The 19,058-nt window shown below is 41.4% G+C and overlaps 1 protein-coding gene across 4 annotated transcripts in view; it reads right to left on the bottom strand.

Moving 5' to 3' along the window:
* The window catches only part of mgat3b (beta-1,4-mannosyl-glycoprotein 4-beta-N-acetylglucosaminyltransferase b), a 92,371-nt gene that overhangs the window by 20,722 nt on the left and 52,591 nt on the right, over positions 1-19,058 (bottom strand). For 2 of the 4 annotated variants that reach the window (XM_031288991.2, XM_031288990.2), the window contains exon 2: positions 4,966-5,120. The exons of the other annotated variants lie outside the window; for them this stretch is intronic. In XM_031288991.2, the coding sequence (XP_031144851.1) occupies positions 4,966-5,036 (71 nt within the window). In that variant the 5' untranslated portion in view covers positions 5,037-5,120. The remainder of the gene's footprint in view (positions 1-4,965; positions 5,121-19,058) is intronic. 4 annotated transcript variants of the gene reach the window in all.

Below are 19,058 nucleotides of genomic sequence, written 5' to 3' on the forward strand. Positions count from 1 at the left end.
CATACAATGTGCAGGGGAGAAGAAAAAAAAAAACACTGAGGTAGGGGGGAGAAAAAGGAGACAACTGTGCCAGTGACCTCCCAGCAATCATGAGTCTGAAGTAGCTTGTTCAGCACAGACTCCCTGAGGGTCTCCACTACAGGATATGAAAGGAAAGGCAGAGAGGGAAGAGGACAGTGAAGAAGGGCAGGGGAGGAGTGAGGTATGGTTGAAGATGGGGGAGGACACAGTGGAGGGAGGAAAAGAATGAATGGGGCATGAGTGGGAGCCCAGAGGAGCGTGTGTGAGGATGAAACATTTGACATTCATGTGCTGCATTACCAGAACATTGTGAGACTAAACCATTACAGTATCTCAAAAAGGTTTGTGTTAACATCTTAACACAAGCACATAAAGAGTGTAATCATGCCAGTCTGCACATGGATCTTAAGCTGTGTCTAAGTCCTAGGTCTACAACCTGAAAATGAATTATCAGAGACGGGACAAAGTCATTGCTTTGCAAGTCCTGAGTCAGGTCAGGTCAGGTAAGCCCCAAGTCAAGACTCAAGTCATTATTCTTTAACATGTTCAAAATAAACTACACTGAACATTAAAAAGTCAAGTCCTACACTTTGTGTTTCAAACAAGTCATCATTTGTCTCTCTGCTGATCTGCACAGCCAATCACAGCTTTCCCTCCTGTTGCACAGCCTGATTGGCTGCTGTCAGATTGATTCAAAGTGTATCACATTAACTCATATTTCACATCAAAGGTTTGGGAAGCTCTCGTTAAAAACTATGACTAAAACAAATTTCACTTCATCAACCACGGCCATAATCTTTAATCTTTAATTATTGATTATCGGGGCCACCTGTATAGCTCACCCAGGAGAGTCCTCGACAGTGTATTTTTAATAAACGGTTATCAGTCCCAGTATAAAAAGAAAATGTAAGCAATCCTAAATGAGATGCTGATGCTCTTTTCAGGTCATGTGGTGGGATTAAGATCTGTCCCACGCTCCCACGACTGCAGCTCTGGCAGTGTTATACTCACTATACTTAGTGTCTCCTCACTGAGATGCTATACTGCCTTTTTTCTAAATATAAATGAAGCATACATAATACCTTGGTTGATATGAGCACAATCATACATGGAAGAGAAGAGAGAGAGATGGGGTATAAGAGAGAAGAGGCGATGAGAGCAGAAGGGGGAAAAGAAGTAGAAGTCAGAGGAAAAGAGGAGATGATGTGGAAGCCGGTGGTGTTTGGTGTATTACTGAAGCACTGCGCCACCTCATCTCCCACTGCCACATCCTCTCTGCAACTCTTTCAATTCTACACTATTATCTGTCATCTTCAATTCCCTTTCACTTTCACTCCCTCTTTCACGCCGCTCTTCCCTGTCTCCCACACAGCTCGCCATAAAAGACAAAGAGGAGGAAGTGAGGGGTGAATAAGAGACTCATCCCTCTTTCTCCCACAATACACAGAGAAATTGAAAGCAATGGTGACAGAGATGGAAACAAAAGTTTTTTTGTTTTTTTGTTCTTCTTCACCCAAAATATTTTAATACATTTCACTCATGCATGTCCAGAGATGCTGAATGTCATATGTGGGGATGACATGATGAAGAGTCACAGATTAGTGCACAAAAATAGCCTCTATTTTTTTTACAGATGCTGTGAAAAAAGAAAATGGCATGACGCCCCAATCTTTTAACAATCCTATGGATTCCTTTAAGACGCAAATATTTAGGACAGTAGATTCTCAAACTACCAGAGGGCAAAAAAGAAATCTGTGGAATTTAAGTGGTATCATCTGTTGCATGTGGGAATGATAAACAGCGTTTCTATGCTAGCAAGGCTATTTTTTTCAGACTGCAAAATCAAATGTTCAGGTACATTTAGCAGATGTTTAAGGGGTAAGAAAATAAATTATTTTACCACGATACAGTTTTGAATTTGGTGCTTTGGCTCTGCTCGTGTGCTGTGTTGTAATAAAGCAAGCTCAGGAAGCTTGACACAGACATCCGCTGAGACAATGAACATGAGAGAATGAGCACACAGAAAGAAATCTAAAGATTATTTTTTGGCATTTTAGGCCTTTATTTGTATAGGACAGCTTAGACTTGAAAAGGGAGAGAAAGGGGGAACGACATGCAGCAAAGGGCCACATACCGGAGTCGAACCTGCAGCCTCTGCGTCGAGGAGTAAACCTCTATATATGGGCGCCTGGCTGCCCTACCAGGTGAGCTAACCAGGCGCCCGCACAGAAAGAAATCTCCCAAAAGCACCCATAAATGCTAATTCTGAAAGTGGGCGCTAGCGTTATGTAGAAGCAGGTAGTGCAAGAGAATTGAGAAGCAGTGTGAGAGTTGGAGTATACCTAGTCTTGCATTGCCAGAAAAACGTGTTCTGGTTTAATGGCATTTCTTTTAACCAATCACAATCGTCTTGGGCGGCGCTAAGCACTGGATGGAGCAACATTGCCTGTGCGAAATAGCCTTGAGAAGGAACTTGTTTTGGTGGAACATGTTTACGTTCAAAAGTTGTTTTAGTCGTGCAACAGAAAACTCAGATTGGACAGATAGTCTAGCTAGCTGTCTGGATTTACCCTGCAGAGATCTGAGGAGCAGTTAACCATAGTCCTCATAAATCCACCGGAGTTTAGAATTACAACACAAAGAAAGCGGAAGGTGAGGGACATTCGGCCAAAATGACATCTGGCGGCACAAGAGCAATCGCGGAAAGGAAACTTCGTCGATATAGACTAGAGTATACCAAACGAAACGGCAAACCTGATTGAATTGGTTTAACGAGACAGGTTGTGAAAATATATGATGGGAATATATATGGTACATGTGACTGTAAAACAACTTTTGAACCCACCTGAACTACTGTGATATTAAAGGACAAATCCGGCGCAAAATGAACCTAGGGCTTAATAACATGTGTACCAAGTCGACAGTTCTCTGGGATTTGTTTTCATGCTAATCGAATGTGACCAGTTTTAGCGCAAACTGGGACAACAGTCACGAACGCCGTGCAACCAGTAACCAGTAACATAGCTCAAGCACGGCGTTTGCCGTTCGACTGGTCGTGACTGTTTTCCCAAGATGGCATCTGCCTGTATATGTGAACGGTACTGTCTTTATAAACTATCTTTTTTAATAAACTGTCTGAACACTTACAAAGTTCTCAATGCTTCGGTTTACATGTAGGGACCCTCATTATGCTACCGTGGAAGTGTGGTGCTATTTTGAGCCTTGTTAGTGGTGTAGAAATAGCGATTTCTTTTTACTTTACCCTCTGCCCTGAAGGCTAGCGTTATAAGCTAAATGAAGCTCAGCGCAAATTCTTTCAGGAAGACTTCTAATTACTGCAATCACCACTATCTCTCCCTAAAGATATTCAGCTGTTAAGAGGCGGTCACTCTTCAGTAAACCAATCAGAATTGGCCACAAAATTCACGATCCAATCACAGCATGACATACTGCTTTAAATGTCTCTCTCCTTGCTCTCCTTGTCTTCTCAGGCAAACGTGCAACCCTCCTCCTCCCCTTCCACCTCTGGGCGTCGTCAACCACAACAACCTGTGTCCCTTTCCGGGTCCTTCAGGTCCTTCATTCGGCCTCCGGTTTCCCTCTCCGCCATCACCAGTGTCTAGGCTCCATCGGGGGGGAATATGTCTGTTTCTCTACCCCTTTAAATATTTTTAATGATGGAGTCTAATCCCCAAAGACTGTACATTTCATGTACATTTCATATCATGCTTATCTACAATAAATATTTGCATATCTGCAACGAAGTCTCTCCTGATTGAATTAGCGGTTTGCGCTAAAACTGGTCACATTCGATTAGCATGAAAACATATCCCAGAGAACGGTAGACTCAGTACACATGTGTTATTAACCCCTAAGTTCATTTTGCACCAGGATTTGTCCTTTAAGTGCATCAAGAAGAGAAAGTATATACAACAACTTAGGGGATCAGAAAGGTAGAATGTCAAACTGGGAAATAATTGGATCAATAGTTTAAAGGAGTTAAGAGGTTAAAACTTTAAGACATTTCAGAAATGGTGGCCACAGGTACTGTATGTGCAGGCGACTTGAATTCCGAACACATCTGGAACATTCAGTTGCTGTGTTTTCTTACTGTTTCTAAAACCAGGTACTCTTAAGGAAGGAGAATAACAAAACAATAACTAAGTCACAAAGTAACAAACCGCTTTAACATACATACAAGGTTAGACCTTTTGCAGAACATTTTTATTCACTACTGAAATGTTTTATATATAAAAAAGACAGTACAGAAAAATACTTTGCACATCTACAAAGTGAGACAGGTGCGTCGGAGGAGCACAAGCAGGGCAAATTTATTTGCCTGGAGATTAGGGATGTCCCGATCAGGTTTTTTTGCCCTCGAGTCCGAGTCATTTGATTTTGAGTATCTACCGATACCGAGTCCCGATCCAATACTTCTATAATAATTCAACTTTATAATACCTCCAGACCGCAGACATACTCGCGCTTTCCGCTTCAAGCTGCTTCCGTGTTCTACTTTGCCGGCATTTAACCAATAGCGTCTCTGCAACAAAGTGATGTCATGCCGCACGCGTTGCTGTTTCTGTGTGGAGTCAAAAGGGTCTAACTCTGTGCCACCGCATAACTATAGATGTGTTAAAAAATAATGAGAATATATACACATATATATCCAAGTCATGATCGGGAGGTAACGTCCGATTCCGATCGAGTCTGAAACCACGTGATCGGGCCTGATTTCCGATCACGTGATCGGATCTGGACATCCCTACTGGAGATGGTCTAGTACCGAAACGTTGCCTACTATTAAACTTTATATGACAGTGTACAGGAGTTTCTTTGCAAATATAAAAGAGAAATCACAGAAAGGGAAAACATTACCACAACATTTTGCCCATCACCAATCCACACACCCCGTCACCAATCCATATACATATAAAAACTTACAAACAGAGCAACCGCAGGCATCGTGCTTGCTGTGGATTCATGGAGGCCCAGGTACCTCTAAGCCAAGACATGATTGTAGAAATTATTCCAATGTGCTCATGTCACCAGTCGTTGCCAGTCTATTGTTGCAACCTTCCTCTCCCCTGCGAGGCTGCCTGTCAGATAATGCACAGGGTGGAGTTTTAAAGTCAAATATTCTTTGTTTGATAAAAAAGATAAATGTGATAAAACCAGTTATGCGTGAAAACTCCGGAAAATGTGTTAACCACCATAGGTATCTCAGTAACGTGACATTTACATTCATTACAAGTACCTTTTTGTATTTCCTTCTAAACCATACATCTAGAATAAGTTGAGCTGCACATTTGCTTTGCTTTTTCTTGTGTACATGTACATTACATTTTAGCTGTATGCCATATTACCAGCTGTGAAGAGATATTCCTGTGTCACACTTTGCCTTAAACTGTGGTTGTTAAAGAGATGAACTTGCAACTTCGCAATATACTTCTTTTTGTTATTAAGGATTATTGCAATGAATTATGTATTATAATTAAGTGTGTTCTAAATAATTCTATTATTGTATTGTATTGTATGTGTATTTGTATAGAACTCCGTGTCTGTGGTTTTGACAGGTCCTACTCTCAGTATCACACTTAGAGAAAAGCTGAACTGCTAATCCTGACACAAAGGCACAAAAATGCCATCAGGAAACATACACATGCACTAAAGCTGTGACATCTCTCTTTTTTCTATCTTCATTTTAATCTAAATTACTTTCTGCTGTAAAAAGCACTTTGGGACAAACTGGTCTGTTAAAAATCTGGCCAACCAATAGCCAGGCAAACACCCACCACCATTGTCTACTGGCATGTGTTCAGGTCTGGAATGCATTGAATTGAGGGAAGAGGAAATGTTCAGAAAGTACTTTTTTGTGTGTTTTTTTCAGGCCAGCTTGAGTTCCTGTGTTTATACAACTGAAAGCTTTAATTTGAAGAGAGCAAAGCGATAGCCGCTCTCCCCTACAACACTTTTAGTTATCGTATCAGCATGGTCTTACTTGTAGATTTCACACCCCTCCTCTTCCCCTACACAAAACTCCCCCATCTTTCTTGCTTTCTTTCTTTCTCCACCCCTGACTCTGCCTCTGTGGGACATTTTGGGACAGCACATGCACCCCTGGAGAGTTTAAAAAAGCCCAGAACGCTGGTTGGCGAACGTAGCCCAAACATTTGGTTTGGAGACACGGAGGCCAATCAGAGTGATAAACAACCACAAGAGAGAATACGTGCAGGGAGGAGTTATCCCAGTTAACTGCTCCTAATTTCATCAGTCTGACCGTGTGTGTGTGTGTGTGTGTGTGTGTGTGTGTGTGTGTGTGTGTGTGTGTGTGTGTGTGTGTGTGTCTGTGTGTGTGTGTGTGTGTGTGTGTGTGTGTGTGTGTGTGTGTTTGTGTGTGTGTGCACTACTGCTGCTGTTGAACCAATTTGACATTGAACTGAATCTGGGGCTGGCAGACACATGGGGTTCTGTCTGTTGTCATGGCCACAGACGACATAGTGCATTTACCTTTTAGATTAAAAAAAAGGGGGTAAAAATCTGATTAATAACAAATACCAAAATTGTAGTGCAAAACACTACAAAAATAATTTAAGAAAACATTATATCTTTAGTCAAAAACAGTTAACACAAACACTCCTTTTCTCAGAAGCCTCTGTATCATTACATTTTATTTAAAAAAACAGTTTGTCTCATTTCAAAGTTACAAAACCATAGCCACATAAAATAAAGATTAAGTACATTTGATGCCAAGTTTCAGTACTATATAGTTTTCAATATATAAAGATGTAACTTGATTTAACTGAGCACAGCCAGTCACCACTGAAACCAGCTAGTTAAGCAGACCTTTAACTCTGTGCTGTGTTTGGTGGAAGAATGAGGGTGAGGAGGCCTGTGTCTATTTCTGTGTTGCCATCTATTGTCTGAGCAGGAAGAATCATACAGTTGGCTCGCCACGGTCAGCCCAGACTCTGCACACTATTGAAAAACAGGTTATTAGCACACCAGTTAGCTATAGCGTGGTTGCCAAGTGCACTATTTCCAATTGTATGACCAGTTTAGCATTAAGAAGTGCATTTTATTAATTTGTAAAGCTTTGGAGTACAACACGTTCATACTGAGGGCATGATGATATGTATTTGCTACGTTTGTGCAGAGTTGCACAACTTACCTCAAGCATTTCTCTCATAAACTCGCACATTTAGCAACCAGCGACATTTACCTATTAAGAGAGGTGCACCCAAGAGCCACGAAACCTACTCTGCCAGATATACATGTATGGCAGGTGGAATCACACACACTATCCAGGCCCTGCTACACAAACATAACTGTGTCAGTACGCAAACAGGACTGGGATTCAATATTCAGCCCTGGACCCGACTACAGCAAAAGTGTACAATTAGAACAATGTTTGCACACACAGAGGGAGACACACTTCAACACACACAATCTCACACTTGGTGGTTTGTGGCTTTAATATTTCTTGCCACGTCAGCCAAACTATTTCATAGGTGGAATGATAAATGATACACTCCCTCTCCAAAGTGCTTAAAGGCCTTTGTTTTATTAGAACTGTAGGCCGAAAAGCTGTGCTCAGTGTGTGTTTGTGAGTGTGGCGATGCTCCATGAGAAGCTAAATCCCCTTTTCGTCTCTTTCAGCACTCACAAACCCTTTCCACATGGGAAAGGGTTTGATATCGTCTCATCTGAACTACAAAGTGTCCTGGGCTTATTCAGCACCATCAACAGCCTCTGCCCAGTCTGTTGACCTCACCTAACAAGAACCCAGGGGGGGATATCAAAACAAAACAAAGTACACTGGGTGGAGTAGTTAGCGAGACCAACTTCCAACCACGGAATCACAAGTATGGCACAATCAAAGTGTCAACAAGACACTGTGTCCTTACTCTTCCATAGTTTTACTTTGCTACTTTTTGTTTACAGGGGACAGAGCATGACATGAACATGGGGACATTTGAAATAAAAATCCATTATCGTAATGGGTTTTACTGTCACAAAAGACAATAGAAGAGTGTCAGAAGTATCTGGGAGCATGAGGGATGATGAATAAGGGGAGCATATACATTCACATCCAGGGCCTGTTATCTCATATCCCTTTACATGCTCAGGGTCAGAAACAGAAAAGCAAGCTCTGTAATCGTAAACCCACAGTATACAAGGTGTCGGGTTGAGGCAGATGAGGCTGCAATTTAACCCACTTTAATGTCCATCTCCTCCACCTGATCTCAGGAAATAAATACAGATAGATGTGGTAAAAAATGGACAATTTTGTTGCCAAGCAGATAATGCACAGATGCATCAAGTGGTGGCTATTGTGGAAGCACCTCAGCATGTGTTCATCCTATGTAGGTATTGCAACCAGACCACGACTACGAGCTGAAAAGTCGCATTTCCATCAAATGGAGTCGATAAGTAAATTTGACAGAAAATGAATCAATGGCAATTCATTCAATTCTCTCCTTTTTTCTTTTGCCCGACGACGCCAAAAATAAATTGCCGACCACAGCTTTGAAATTAATATCTTTAGGTCAGTCAAAATAACACATGTATGACATTTGTCATTATTTTGGACTTCTTTTATGACAAAATGATTAATAAATGAATTAAAGAAAAGGTGGACTAATCCATAATCCACATGATCATCAGCTGCAGCCACAAGTATTTCTTTTAACACGGGCTAAAACCTAAAAAAGGTCACATTCATACAGACTTTTATTTCTTGAATTTGAAAAGTGCAACTCCTCATTTGACAAACAAGCACTGGCATTAAGTTGAACCTGAATATGAGATTTTAAAAAAAATTTTTTATCTTGAGCGCGGTAACTTCCTACCAACATGAATGACTTTCAGACAGAAACCCTTTAGCCATAAAGTTTTATTGGGCTGATCCTTCCACTTAGAGTATAAAAGTAAATCTCTCACCATCCAGCGCTGACTGCAGTTTCCCCTCTTGTTCCTGCTTTTAATGCCTGCTCAACTACAGTAACTTTCTTATATGTAGTTCTTCGATTTGCAAACAAGCATGTTTCCGTGGGAAGATTGTGAGAAGATGATACTTCACCCAAGCAGTCACTAGCACCTTACCACTAACTTACTTACATTGTCCCATTTTTTCTCCAACAAATGCGCCAAATGTGTGCATATATACACTTTGATGTAACCACACACAAAGCATGACTGGAAATTCCCGATGAGTTTCACTAATAACTTGGCAATCGCGCAAAAACAAACTACCTTTTTGCTGCTGTTCATCTTGTGGCATTATTTTAATTCACCGGTGCCTTTTTATTTTTTTGTCCCTTGAGGAAGTGGGACAGCCTTTCAAAACTTCTCCTTTTCTTTCAGTAGTTCTTCCCTCCAACCAAAGTTAAGCTTAAGTTAGCTAAAAGCAGAAAAAGATTAACTCTTTCGGCCTACCAAAGTAAAAAAAACAAAAACAAAAAAAACTGCACTATTATGGCAGTCATATAAAAATGAATGCACTTTGACAATTTGCCAACAGGATATGATTCAAGGCGCTCACTGACAGATGCTAATCAAACTGCTAGTGTTGAAAGCTACAGGTAATTTAAAAATTGGTGACTTCACAAACAGTTGTTTTCAGGAATTCACTTTTTTGGAATTCGCGACATGGGCTCCCATGGATTTGTTTAGCGCTGGATAAGGTATCCAAACATGGCTGCCCATTCATGCCAAGCGCATACTGTAAGCTGATGAAGTTTTTTTGGCTTCCATAATGCATGTTCATTAGAGTTTTTTTTCCTAGATCTGACTGCCATGCGTGTTGTACCTGACCTACTCTATTGGTTGAAATTGTGTTAAGATGTGTTTGAATATATATGTGATGCTATGAGCTGATGCTTTTGATGAATTTCTTTGTGTGGTGGTATGGTGGTGGTAGTGTGGGGTTGTGCATCATATAACCCAAAGTTTACACACAAACTAGAGGCTTGTTAAGGTTGTTGTTCTCTGTTGCGATTCATATGTTGATTGATTTGTATAAAAGCACCCATGAATATTGCAGCCAAAACTTGACTTTAGTATGCGTTTAGGCATTTTTGAGCATATGTTATTTTAAAGCTGTGACCGGCTCCAGTGGGTGTATTTAAACAGGATAAGGTAGTCATAAATAGCGGCCCATTGATGCCGATGAAAGCCTTTCACTTAGCGCGTATGCTAAAAATTTCAATCACTTCCTACTAAAAGTTTCTATCACTTCCTACTTCCATGCCCATAATGGAGGTGTATTAGTGTCATTCCCCACTTGCCCATATGCTTGACTGGTGGTTTTGAAGCGACACTGGACCTATTTTATCGGTTCAAATTGTGATAAGTTTTTTTTTAATGTATGCTATGTGATGCTTTGACCTGTTGCTTTTCGATGGATGTTTCATAGGGAACAACCGCCAACTGCCTGACCATGGGCAGCTGCATCACTAACTTCTCTCTCCCAACTGCTTGTCTATAGGTCTTGCGTGTGTGTGTGTGTGTGTGTGTATTTCAGGCCTGTGTGTGTGTGTGTAAATGACATGAAGTGAAAAAATTTATGGGGATTGGGATTAATGAAAAAATTCTTCTTCCTGTCTTTCTGGGCCTGGGGGACATCACAGAACTTGAGGGTTTTACTTTGGATACTCTTTTCTGCTGTAATTGCATTGTGGAACAAAAGTGACCACACAGGTGATTTTAGTATGAGTTTTGTCATTTTTGAGAATACTTTATTTTGGCATTTTGTTGCTCAAAACCTTATTAGAATTAGTAGATTTGACTACTAGCTCTTCTTGTCTCATTCCTCCGGCAAAAGTCTTTTTCCCTCTCTTTATTTTTTCAACTGCAGCACCAGAGACCAGCTCTTCCTCTCTTGTCCCGCTCTAACTGCAGAATATCAGAGTAGCCTTTATTCTTCTCTTGTCTCATTTGCAGCAGAATCAGGGAATCCAGCTCTTCTTCTCTCGGTTTACGGGTCACTCGTTTGGTGAGTCAGATGTCAGGAGAAAGACAGCGTGCTAAGTGGGTTTCAATAATGCAGCCACGGTGAGGCCTCAAAAAGTGTGTGTGTGTGTGTGTGTGTGTGCGTGCTTCTGTGAGTGTGAAACTGTGTGTATGTTAAGATGGGGGTTTTAGGTGTACATAGTCTGGCTTTGCCAGACCCTCCTCCAAAGCGCGTTGGAGGTGGGTCTGGCTACTCCACATTCGGGGATGGGAGGAAAACGTGCTCTGATTATTATTGGCATTTCTTTAAACCAATCACAATCGTCTTGGGCGGTGCTAAGCACCTGAGAAAAGCCACAGTGCCGCTGCAAAATTTTAAAGTTTAAAAAGCCAACACAAAGGAAGCCCAAGGCAACGGATATCCGGCCTAAAGGATTGAAATCTGGCGGATTGGAGGGCTGGAGCTGCAGTGTGAATGTGTGCTGCCTCTGAGAGACTTGGTGCGTGTGCGGAATATTGTTTAGGTGTAGTACGTGTGATTTTGTGTGTGTGGATGGGAAAAGCCGGCAGAGTGCCTCCATTCCTGCGAGCTCATCTATAATTCAGCTCTGTAGCGGCCCGTGAGGTCTTTCTCCCCCCCCTGTTCACTCTCAAGGTAGAGACAAGTGTTCCATGGTACATTACACTGCCTCTCCCCATCTATCCATTCCCATCTACTGCTACCTCTCCAGAGGCCGAGCAGCTGTGAGCAGCAGCTCAGCGTATTTCACTGAATGAAGATGTTCTGAACATAGAGAATGTGTTCACAAGGGTGACAACAGGACTGAGGCCAGCTTAACAACCAGGTTCAAAATGTATATATTCTCCACTGTACATTAAAACTTAGAAGATTCATCATTATCAAGCTTATCTGCTTTTCATTTGTTTTTATCTTTATTTCTTTTAAGATCATGTATGTCCTTTTGTTTCAAGCATCTTACAGTGTGTTGCATTTCTGATATTAAATATGTAATATGTCTTATATAAAGCACTTGTGTATGTTATATAATTAAGTAAGTAACTTGCCTTGCCATGATGACTAAGCTTCGATTCTTGCCTATCATCTTTTGGTCCATGTAGCCGTCAATCTGTCACAAGAACCACTGAATGGATTTTTACTGAAAGCGAACAACGCACATCACCACTTTATTCTGGCATCTTTTGAAAATGGCAATACGTGGTCGACTGGGTGTGTTATAATTACAGGCCCATTTCCTTGCCCAGAGTGGACTGTAACTGTTGTCTATTTGATTGCTCATTATTTATTTGGATCCAAGTTAGTTCATTCTCCGCAACATCCACTCTTCCTGGGGTCCATATTAAGAAATATGCACAGTAAAAACAACAAATGTGTTAAGAGGTACTCAAGAGATTTATGTTTGCACTTCCATAAAATTGGTGGACTCATACCACAAAACAGGTTTAAAAAAACAAGATATTCAAGCTTTTAGTCCCTAGCATGGGTTAATCTCCAAAAACCTGTGATTCCCGTAAAGTAACTCCATAGCATCTTTCGTGAAGACTCTTGCTGCCTTGCTCTTTCTTGGATTTTTAAAGCTCTTTGCCCCTCGTTTCTAACTAGGCTTTTAATCAAAAAGTCAACCTGAGATACCTGAGTAAAGAAACACATTGTCATGAACGGGTCCGTATGATATTGTATGAAAATGTATGCGCACCAAAACGTATGATATCCTACGAAATTAGAAGACCACAAATTAGAAGACCACCAGGTCACGTGGCGATGGCTGGCTACGAACTCCATTGTGCCGAGCGGCAGTTGCTAGTTGTTTAAGCCGGTACAGAGCTTTGCGACGCGGGCTATGAATTTCCATCACAGCTCAGTCGTATCAGCGGCAGTTAGTAGATGTGTTTAGGCGAAAATGGGTGACTTTGAGCCGGGTACAGAGCACCGCGATCTGCCGCTCATTTCGGTGGAGATTACAGTTAAATTTAGTCCACAACATATGACCAAAACGGAAATGAAAAAGATTGTGGTTTGGATTAAAACACTCCCAAGAAACACGCATTTCCTGGGTGAAACTCTTTAGTTTCCCCCGGGAAGCTAACTCCGATCCCTGGTTGGAAAGTCCTGTGTTTTAACGCCCACCCATCCTCCCCAGACCACATCCGTACGCGGCCAGCTGCGTTCTTATACATCGGCTGTCAATGTGGTGCATACAGCAAAAAAAATAAACGTGGAATGCTTACAAATTACAGTGCTTAACTTTTCATTGCTTTTTGTACGAATGGTTCATGAGAACAGGCTGAGTAAAGTCATTCCAGGTCATTTTCTGACACTCCATAGCCACATAAGACATTATACAAGTGTTTCAGGTTGACTACTAGCCATGAATAGTTAACAGACTTTGACATGTAAAAAAGGTGGACTGGCCCTTTAACGGCAATAAACTCCCATTAAGAAATATTGCGACCACACCAAACACAATATAATCCCAACATATTCTTATCATTACTAGTAAATATGTGAATACTAGCAGCAGCAGCAGCAGCAGCACTAGTGGTAGAAGAATGACTATACTATTAGGAACTGAAGAACACATAGTATTTCAGCAGTAGTAGTAATGGTAAAAGTAGTCATTGTACCTCTGGGACAATACAGCCTCGCTCAGCTGGACTCTCTCCTTTCCTCTATCAAGGCTTATTCAGCCATTCTTTCTTCACTTCCTTCCTTCCTTTCATTGCAACTTTCTCTTTTTAAAACATTCTGACACCCGCAGTATACAGACGCCATGAAGACATGTCCAGATCCTAATCCTGCCTCAGCTGAACTGTACCATTTCCTCTGTTAATTCGTTTTTTTTTTTCCATTGCTCCATCTCGGCAATGCCTCATTCTAGAAAAGATGGCTTTTACCATAATGGCACACTGTCCTCCTCTTTCTCCTCCTCAGTCACTTTACTCCAATTTAAATGTCATGTCATGTTCTTGTAGACTGCTATGGTTTCACTTCTATTGACTGAACGTTCATGTGTTCAAAAAGCTCTCAGGTTATAGCTATGATTTATTATTATCTTATTTAGCAGCAGTAATAACAGGGATACTAATTGTACTTCAGGCAGTTTTGTTGTCTGGGTGATGTTACTGGCTTTAGTGTGTGGATTCATCTGTTCAGTGCAGGATTCGGTGCATAAAACAATCTTAACTAAAGGTCCACTTAGTTACTCAAGCTCAACTTTTTGAGTCAACATGGGTGAGAAGTTCCATGACAAATGAAGCAAACTCAATCCGCTGATGAAGGCTACATTTACATTGCTACATTTTGGTTTAGAACGAATATCTTTTGCTATATTAACACCTCGCATTAACACTGCTCTGGATTTCAGAGCCCCTAAACCGGATAATTTTAAAAACACTTCACACCCCGTTTTGCTTTGGAATCTCCTAGGTTGTGTTGAAGTCTCAACGGCCGCAAACGGAGATCTTTGGCAACACCTGATTGGGTCTTATCGGTCATGACGTCTCATTCACTGAGACTAACCTACTAACGTTACCATGGCAACTACCAGCAACGGGCGGAGTACACATGCTACCTCCTGTTTACCCCGGCACGCACATGCCCAGTATAAGAGAATGCTGATGAGATATGCGGTTTGGGCGTGTTAGTTTAAACAGAGATTAGTTTTTCTACTGGAGCTAAAAACACTTGTTTGCACGGTGATTGCTTATGGCTCAAAACTCCGCTTGAAAACCAAAATGTAGCACTGTAAATGTAGCCGAAGACTTTCATATGTTTGAAAGCATACAACAGGTATCGTGTTGGAATTAATGAGTGTAGTGTCTGCCTGTAAAGCTTAGGGCTGAACAACTTAAACTCAATCATATGTACAATATCATTAATGGTGTAGCCCCAAAGTATTTGGGATTTCAGATTCTGATGGTGCACACTCAACATGCCCATGAGACTAGGGCCAGTGTTCGTGCATGTAAGGTGCCATGTGTGAATAGTGAAGCAAGAAAATCCTTTTTTTATACAGGAATTATTTTATGGAATAGTCTTTCAGTTAATATTAAAATGGCAGAAACGAAAAGGGATTTTAAACATAAAGTTAGGGTTTACTTGTGGAATAAAATAGATAATTAGGGGAAAATGTATTGCTTTGTAGCTCATGGTGTTTTATCTGGTACTTTTGATGTGTAGTTTTTTTTTTTCTTCTTTTTTTTAGCCTTAGAAGGGCTGTACGTGTCTGCATGTGTTGTATGTCCTGTTCTCTTCCATCAGGGACCATGTTGGAAAAAAAGTGTTCATCGCTTTTACATGTTATCCCTCGGATCCTTTTGTCTTTCTATATCCATAAATAAACCAAACCAAAACCAAAACAAGCGAATAAATGGGGTTGAGATCATAAATAAATAACTCTCAATATTTTAAAAATCTTGCATCTTGTAGATATTTTATTTTGTTTACATAACTATGTGATCGTCTGTTGGCCTCAGTGGTTTGTTGACAAGTAGAGAATGTTGTGCAGTTGTAATTCCTATAGTAGTCCATCATAAAAATAAAAAAAACTGTAAATCCTTCCTGTTACTTCAAATGCCTTATCTGTAATATTTGACTAGTTACATTTGTAACTGAAGGGGTTTTTATAGATTAAAAAAAGCTAAAATATATCAGCCTGTTTAAGTTATTTTGTACACACCCAACATAGATTAAAACAAACCTTTAACAACCATAACGTGTAATACTTCAACAACCTCGACCTCTAACTGAGAAAACTCCAGCTGCTTGTGAAGACTGTGAGATGCGCTTGAGAGCTGGGCCTTGTGTTAAGATTATTTTGTCAAACTACTAATTCGAAGGTCAAGAAGGAAGTTTCATGCTCAAAGGGTTGAAAGACAGGAAGGCTTAAAATAGTCAATCTAAAAATGAATCTTGTCAAAAGAGAGACCTGTCAATCTTTTCATGAAATGAAAATCCGGCTGAAATCCTTTAAGAATTTTAAATGAAGAGAAACATTATACAACATATCCCTCACATATAACTCACGTGTACAGCCGTGTCAGCTGACAATACATGTCTTATATAAGACATGTTACATATCTTATGAAGCCGGCCGCTATTGAAAAGCCAGCTATTAAAATTTAATTTTTCAGGGATAAAAAGCAGTGTCAGTGTCTGAGCCTCACTAAAGAATCAAAGTATTATTGTCTTGAGTTGCACCATACAATGAAATTCCTATATATATATATATATTCCTATATATCGCAATCATCACCATCTTCTCAGCTTCCTCCCGACCCTGATCTGGGTTCAGTTTCCTCCCCTTTCATCTCCAGAATATTCTCTGTCTTGTAAAGCTAATACGACACCCTGCAGCCCCCTGATCTCGGTTCAGACGCCACAGTCTCCAGTCTTGTTGACTGAACACCAAATTAAAAAGGTAAGCCAATTATACATCTGTGGCCTATGGGAAAACTTCCCTCCACTACAAAGGCTTTAAATTCCATCTCTCCAATTCCCTACAATCCCCTGCAATGTCGTACATCACTGTGCAGCTCCGCTAATGAACACAGCTCTCTTAAAAAGCAATCCTCACTGCAGTGATTCACTCCTTTAGTCATTTGCAGCATCCATCCTCCTGGTTTTTTTTTTTGCCACGCCCACTCACTTCTACTCTATCCGAAGCTAAAAGGCTAACTGGTACAATTGGTCTGCTGTTAGCTCGTTACCGCTCTCCATTGTGATTGTATGGCTGACTCACGCCAGCGTTTGCATAACACAAGCGGTAATGACAGGGCTCTGCAGATCATCTTGCCAGTAAACAAAGATGCTCTTCTTGTTGCGACGCTTTCCCCAGGTGTGTCATTATTTTCAAGACGGGATGAAAACACCAATTCTGTTTTTTTCTACTTCTTCCACACCTTCCTGTCCTCCTTCTCTTCCTCTCGGGTGCCTGCTGAACTGAGAATTGTTTGCTGCAAGGACTAACGCTTCTGTTTGTGCCTGAAGTATTGAAGTCATTAGTTTTGCTTGTGTGTGTGTGTGTGTGTGTGTGTGTGTGTGTGTGCGCGCGCGTGCGTGTGTGTGTGTGTGTGTGTGTGTGTGTGTGTGTGTGTGTGTGTGTGCGCGCACGTGTGTCTGTGTGTGTGTGTGTGTGTGTGTGTGTGTGTGTGTGTGTGTGTGTGTGTGTGACTATAGGCGAGTTAGTGGGGTGACAGTGGTCTGTGCGGGTATGAGCACTACCTACTGAACATAGAGGCTTCACAGCGTCTATCTGTGTGGGAGAAAATGAAATGGCAGCAGACCCAAGTGGGTTTAATGCCGATTCTCTGTGTGTGTTTGTTACCCCATGGGAACACACACCACAGTGCGAACGAGCCTTTGTAAGGAGAGCACCTGCTTGCACACGCCACATCCTTTCATCTGTTTTATGCTGCCCCCTTTAATCCGCTGCATCCTCTTAAATAGAAAGCAGTCTGCATTACATTTCACAAAATCAACCAGCCGGGCTAACGATCTGGTCAATCGGCAGGGTCAAAACACCAGTCCATTCCACTTGGTTGACACTCCAATCAAAATAGCTCACTTGTAAATAGAGCCCGAGCATACAACATACGTACATGCAGGCGTGTGATTAGCTAAATAAGGTCAACACCCAAAAACACAAGGCTGAAGGATTCGCTGACACACTCCTATTGTCTGTGAGGCTACCATTGTTATTAAGGAAACAGGAAGATGGAAGCCATTAGAAAAGTTCTTGCTCTAGTTAAGCATTATGGACTTTGCATTAGTCCACGGTCCAGGCGGTTATTGCTGAACGCACAGAATAAGGCCTGATGGACACAGAGAATGGCGCCTTTGTGTCCAGTATTGTTGCTGTGTGATGCATAACAGGATACTCAATGCTGAGAAGTGGCCCCGTTGGTTTAAAGCAACCCACAGTGAGGAATTCTACAACCATACATTCAATTACTGCAGCGGTTGATCCATTTAACTCTCCCGTCTGTCATGCGACAAGGCAAATAGGCATTTTGATGCCGGTAATGTGTTGAGCAACAGCTGCAGATTCTCAGTTCCGCACCGACAAACAGGAGGGGAACAGGAGGCGGACACCTGAACGCAGCTCGTTCGGCCTCGGCAACTGATTTTAATTACAGGTCGTTTGGAGGCACTCGAGGAGAGAGCGTGATCAGAGGCAGAGACGAGAGTGAAGAGACAGTGATTAGACATGTAGAGGGCGAAAATCTAAAAAAGAAACAGCTAGAGGGAGAAAAAGGGGGCGAAAGGGCAGTCTTAAAGGGGAAGTACGAGTGTGAGAAAAGAAGAGGAAGGTTAGTGCGCGTGGTGGTGCAGCAGGAGGATGTGTGGCTGCATAGATGAGAGTTAGACCAGGAAGGAGGGAGGGAGAGAAAGAAATAGAAACAGAAATAGGGAGAGAAATGTGGGGGAGGGACGCAGTGGAAGCGCTGAATAAAGAAAGAGCCAGAAGCTGTGTGTGCGTGATCAAGCCTGTAGAGGAGAGTGGAGGAGAGCTGGGTGGGAGAGGGTGTACAACAGCAAGTTCAACAGAGACAGATGAAAGATTGGGTTGGTTTACAGGCACACAAACAACTGCCCTGCTGTGGATTCACAGATTGAGGATAATAGTCTGATTAAGGAAACAACAGGGTATGCAGGAACCTGATGTTCCCAATAATAAAGACTGACTGATGCAGGATTTGTGAGGCTGATAGCAATATGGATATTTTAGAACAGGGATTGGTCATATGGCCAAAATTCTCTATCCCGATATAAATCATTTTGAGGGCCAGATAGAATGGCAGAAGTCCGCAAAATTTTCTGCAGATTTTAAATTAAAAAAATAAAACTCAGAATGTTAACACATCTCCACCATAAGCAGAAAAACAGTCCGCTAAATTCCGCAGATTTTCATTCTGGATCACTGCTTAAAACTGTAGAAGAAATCTGCAGATTCCGTTTGGGTCTGCTTATGACACATATTTCCATCCCATTTATCAGAATCAGAATCAGAATCAGAATCAGAAAGCCAAGTACGTTGCACATACGAGGAATTTGTCATGGTGTT

The sequence above is a fragment of the Sander lucioperca genome, chromosome 4 (genome assembly GCF_008315115.2).
Source record: "Sander lucioperca isolate FBNREF2018 chromosome 4, SLUC_FBN_1.2, whole genome shotgun sequence".
Lineage (NCBI taxonomy): Eukaryota > Metazoa > Chordata > Actinopteri > Perciformes > Percidae > Sander > Sander lucioperca.